The sequence below is a fragment of the Poecilia latipinna genome, unplaced genomic scaffold, assembly GCF_001443285.1.
Source record: "Poecilia latipinna isolate Pla-1442-1.1 unplaced genomic scaffold, P_latipinna-1.0 Scaffold282, whole genome shotgun sequence".
Lineage (NCBI taxonomy): Eukaryota > Metazoa > Chordata > Actinopteri > Cyprinodontiformes > Poeciliidae > Poecilia > Poecilia latipinna.
Window position 1 is genome coordinate 291,969 of NW_015112898.1, and position 5,264 is coordinate 297,232.

Sequence of the window (5,264 nt, forward strand, 5' to 3'; positions counted from 1 at the left end):
ACTCATTTCGCTGCTTGTGGGCTCAGTGTTGGCGCTCAAGTAACCGAGAGAATCCGGTTAAAGAAATTTCAAAATAAAAGATCCTCCAGACTCAAATAATACATAAAACGTAAATATTTAATTATTTCTTGCGCAGCCCGGTACCAATTGGTCCACGGACCGGGTGTTGGGGACCACTGATCTAGAGTCTACAGGGCCACATGGAAAGCTACGACGGGCCTGATTTGGCCCTCAGACCTCAAGTTTGACACCTTAGAGAGTAACTGCATGTTTTTTTGTTTTTGTTTTTTGCATATTTCCTGCAGGGATTTCTGAATGCTTCAAGGAAAAGAAACTGTTGGAAGAGGTGAGCTTCCCGGCGCGGTGCTCAGTGACGGGCAGCCATACAGATGTCTGAGTTGAATTAGAGCTCCGTGATGAATCTCTGCATGCGCTCTGCAGCGATAGCCCATAAATTATTTAGCGTCCATTAATTTTAGAGATCACAGCAACTTGTTCTGTGTAATCTCTTTGCCAGGCCTTGTTCAGAATCACCATCAATTTGAAACTATTTTCATGCATCAAATGCTGTTTGGGGAAACAAACACTACGTTAAAAAACTAATTCTGCCAAAATGAAGAATGGGCAGAGAGTCTATACGCATGGCTGACCACGGGGAAACGACAGAATAATTTATTTACTTTTGTTTTGTGCTTGACAGAATAAAGGATTTGGTTATTTATTAGACCAATTTATAAGGATTTTTAAAATTATTTTAGACTTGGAGGTTTGTGTTCACAAGTTATTTTTCTTTTCTTCAGCATTTGTTTGAAGTGAGAGGCGATGTGGTGAACGGACCGAACCACCAGGGGCCGTTAAGAGCCCGCACCGCAGGGGACAGTAATGTGAGTAATTTTAGCATACTTTGTTTATTTTCTTTCTATTATTGTTTTCACCTGAACTCTTAGAATTTGGAGCCCTAAACTCGACAAACTGCCTTAACTGTGTGAAATTAAGCGATTTTAATGGAAATGAAAGTGGGTGTGGCCAAACTGCTCTACAGCGCCCCCTAAGGTGAGTTAGGACAAGCTGTATACTGTAGAGATCTGAAATTTGGTACATAGGTAAATACCCCCAAATCAAGAAAAAAAAGCCTCTTGGAGGCATGCCCTAAAATATGCAGAGAGGCAGCCATTTTGTGTCAAAAGGTAAATTTTGGCCATTTTTCATGTTTACACACCGCAAACTTTAACAAACTCCTCCTAGGGATTTCGACATATCGGCTTCATTTGTGGTTATTATGCAGTTAGGGAATGGGAGATTAAAAGTTATCAAAATTGTGAGTTTTTGAGTGTGCTTAGGGGGCGTGGCCAAGCTAAAACTTTCACATTCAAGCACCGAGTTGCACCAAACTTGGCATGAGTGATGCAGGTTGGACGCCTGACGATCCTTTGTGGTCGTATGCTGATGTCATCTAAGCCCCACCCCCTCAAAACACGAAGTGACTTTTTTTTTCTTGGAAAGCTGCATCTCTGACGCCTTTGACCTAATCAAGATGATCTTGTGTCAGATAACAAGTTGGTCTCACTTGCTTTAAAGAGTTTTCGGTGGAGGCCGTGGCGAGGGCAAAGGTCATGCCGTTGCCACGTTTGGCTCTAAATGCCACACATTTCAGCCGATCATTCAAATGGTCACATGACTTTAGCCCCGCCCCCTTTTAACAGAAGTCCTACTGGTTCTCAACCTTTTACTCGTTACCGGACTGACGGCGATTTGGGAGATTCGTCATACGCGCCACCTAGTGGACAGGTGGCTGAGCTGCGACGGCTGCCAATGCTGCTTGTATTGATCTTTTTTCACTATTTAGGATTCTCTTTTTTTTTTTTTTTTTTGCAGAATTATCTGTTCAGCCTCGTCACTCACAGTCCTTCTACATTAAACCAAACAGTCGACCTTCCTCTGCATTAAAGCATTTTCTTACATAAGTGACTTTTGAAATGTAATATCAAAACCTCCCCCTCAGTGGCGTTTCTGTGACCTTCTGCTTTGTCGCTCCTACAATCTGCTACTTGTCATTCTGTGATGCATAATTACATGTTTTAGCGTTAAGGGCATGTTGTAAATTGTATTTAGCTCAGAAAATATTACAGATGCGAGGCAAAACACTGATAGAAGGGCAGAGTGGTTGAGAGAGACAAGCTACTATTAGCTCCTCTGTCTGAGGATTTTTGTCATTTTGCTAATAAGAGAGCTGGTGCACTCATAATTCCCTCTCAAATCTCCAACCGGCTGTATCCATCTTGGATTACTGGACTCCAAAAGCTCTAATATTAAGATGCTGTGAATGGCAGCAGCGCTGTCAGGCAAAAACATAGAGGAGAAATATCAACTCTCATTACCCTCCATTTCTTGTCTGGCATTATTTTCCCCCTCTGTTCAATGCCCCGCCCTCTCAAGGTAAGCAGGCTGCAGCCACTCTTCATATTATCACCTCAAATAAAAACAGTCATTAGAGGCTGAAGAGTTCAGGTCCTCGTCTTTTGACCACAAAGAACGATCAAATGTCCCGATCACAAGCTGCACTTGTTTCATCCTGTTGCACCAGCCGCTTTGCTCACACCCTGTTGTGAAAAGCTAATTGTGTTTTTTTCTCTCTGTGTAAAGTCGGCGCTGAGGGGGGAAAATTAGAAATGGCTAGGATGTCACGTTGGCCGTTTTCCTCCCTTAGAAATACTCCCCCTAATTCAATTAGCTTGTAATTTCAGGCTTATTATAATTGGCTCAAATCAAACGGCAGCACTTTGATGGTGACTGACGCATTATGCTTTTTATTTTCACCGTTTGTCACCCGGACCGGTGAGACGTGGAGTCTGCAGCCAGAATGCAGATGGAGAGGCTTTCTAACGTTTTCACAACAATGACACTGTTAGCATTTTGTCACCTTGCAGCAACAAGCTGCAAGGTGTTTCACCTGGATATTATTGGACTGGGCGATATGGACTTAATGTTTATCACGATATTATGCCAAGCCATTGTGATTAATGATCGACTGATCAATGCAGATATCTGTGGTTTAGCATCAAATTTATTGATGTTTCTATTGAGCAGATGCTGAAGAAAATAGTAAAACTATCAAACCTGACAATACAGACAGTTTTGGAGGTTTTTAAACATCATTAATTGGAATTTATTGTGACAACAATAATCATAACTTTTATCATGGGAAATTTATCACGATAAATGATAATACCATAAATGTAATTTGGCGAAAAAATTTAAGAGAATTTGGAAAATAATAAAACAGATTTCATAGAGCCCCAAACACCCCATTAAAATGCATTAAAACTGAAGCGCTTAACTTTTACAACAAAAAAAATATATTTATTTTAAAATAATTATTTTATTTAAATTTTTTTTTTTACATATGTGATAAAACCGCCCCCGTGTCGTAATAGTTTGGTATAAAACGGATAATCTGTGAAAAAAATCACGCTCCTCGATCTCCTCTGTGAGCTACTATTGCAATAATAAACCACTCCCAACCAAAACCAACCAATCAGAGCCAGTAGACAGGTCATAGCGCTGTCAATCAATCTCATGAACGTGCTGCTAAATGTGCTAATGGTGGAAAAACAACTAACTGTAACAGGAAAACTGTTACGGTTTATTTGCTGTCATTGGTGGCTGTGCTAACTAGCCTTAGCATTCATAACAGGGAACCACACACAGTGTGATTGACAGCGCTAAGACCTGCCTCCTGGCTCTGATTGGTTGTTTCTAGCTCACACTGGACGAAAGCAAACAAGCTAAAAAAAAATTTTACTGATTAGGAATTATCTGTCACAACATAGAGACAGTTTCACCAAATATGAAAATTAAAAATATTAGATTATTAAGCTACATACTGCAAGTTTAATATGAAAACGTTTGTCGTCTCATAAACATAGAAGGAACCTTTAACTCCTCCTGGAGGACATAAGCTGTTGTCTAAATTAAAGATCAGTAGCAGAAACAATTTTCTGTGTCACCAAACACCTCCAGGTAACGATCAATACCAACACGCAGACAGGTGTGACACTTTCTCCTTCTGCATTTTATCTTTCAAACGCTTCCAACGTGAATGAGGCGTTAATGTGATTTAAGCTGCTTCAAGGAAACGCGCTTTCCTCCCCATTTCCCAGCAACCCCTGTGGACCCAGAGTGCAATAAAACGCAGCGCCCCTGGTCTCAGGTTAGTGGTTTTTTCCTCTCTGGGCGCTTTCAGCGTGATATTACCTCTGTGAAGGCGGCACTTTGACTCATCCCTAAATTTACAGCTTTACCGTAGGAGCAAAAAGTGAACAAGGTGCAGAGGCTTCATTTTAAATCTTGAGCGAAGAGTTTCTGCTTTAATTTGCAGGATAAGCTCAGAAGTGTTTTAGCTGTAACCCTTCACACAGGTGAGGAGTTCAGGAACGCACTCTGTGATGTAATGGAGGTGCGGGCGGCTCTCTCACGCCGCCGCTGAACGATGTCTGAAGGTTAAAGTTACTCACGTCCCCGACTGTGAGAACAGCTGCAGGTTTTACAGACATTTTTGTATTTATTTCCGTTTTGTTTTTCTCTGCAGCTGCTCATGAAGGGATACAGGATCTGCTTCCAGGGGCCGTTTACCGACATGTCGACAGGTAAACCCAGAGGCTTAGGACGGCTGAAGTCCAGCTGGTGGTTCAGTTTCTGGTTTCATGTCTAAATGTTTGTTGTTTTATGAATGAAAATCCTTTTTTAAATAAACGTTTGATTGATGATATGCACTGAACTTATGAAGAAATGTCACTGAGTAGCATAACAAGGAAACGTTTGTTTTTCAGTACATCCATTCATTCATGTTTTACTGTTTATCCATTCATCCATCCATTCATTCATACATTCATGCATCCATTAGCCTTTTTCATTAATTAATTCATTCATCCATCCATTGATCTTATCCATCCACCCATCCATTCATTCATCCATCCATTCATCCTTCCATCAATTCATGCATCCATTTGCCTTTTTCATTCATTCATCCATCCATCCACTGATCTTATCCATCCACCCACCCATCCATTCATCCAGCCATCCATTCATCCATCCATTCAGGCATCCATTTGCCTTTTTCATTCATTAATCCATCCATCCATCCACCCATTCATTCACTCATCCATCCATCCATCCACCCATTCATTCACTCATCCATCCATCCATCCATCCACCCATTCATTCACTCACTCACTCACTCACTCACTCACTCATCCATCCATCCA

At 41.1% G+C, this 5,264-nt stretch overlaps 1 protein-coding gene across 1 annotated transcript in view; it reads left to right on the top strand.

The window, feature by feature from the left end:
- The window catches only part of LOC106948321 (BRCA1 DNA repair associated), a 47,735-nt gene that overhangs the window by 28,343 nt on the left and 14,128 nt on the right, over nucleotides 1-5,264 (top strand). The window contains exons 16-18 of the mRNA XM_015033926.1: nucleotides 306-346; nucleotides 801-884; nucleotides 4,589-4,646. Of these exons, the coding sequence (XP_014889412.1) occupies nucleotides 306-346; nucleotides 801-884; nucleotides 4,589-4,646 (183 nt within the window). The remainder of the gene's footprint in view (nucleotides 1-305; nucleotides 347-800; nucleotides 885-4,588; nucleotides 4,647-5,264) is intronic.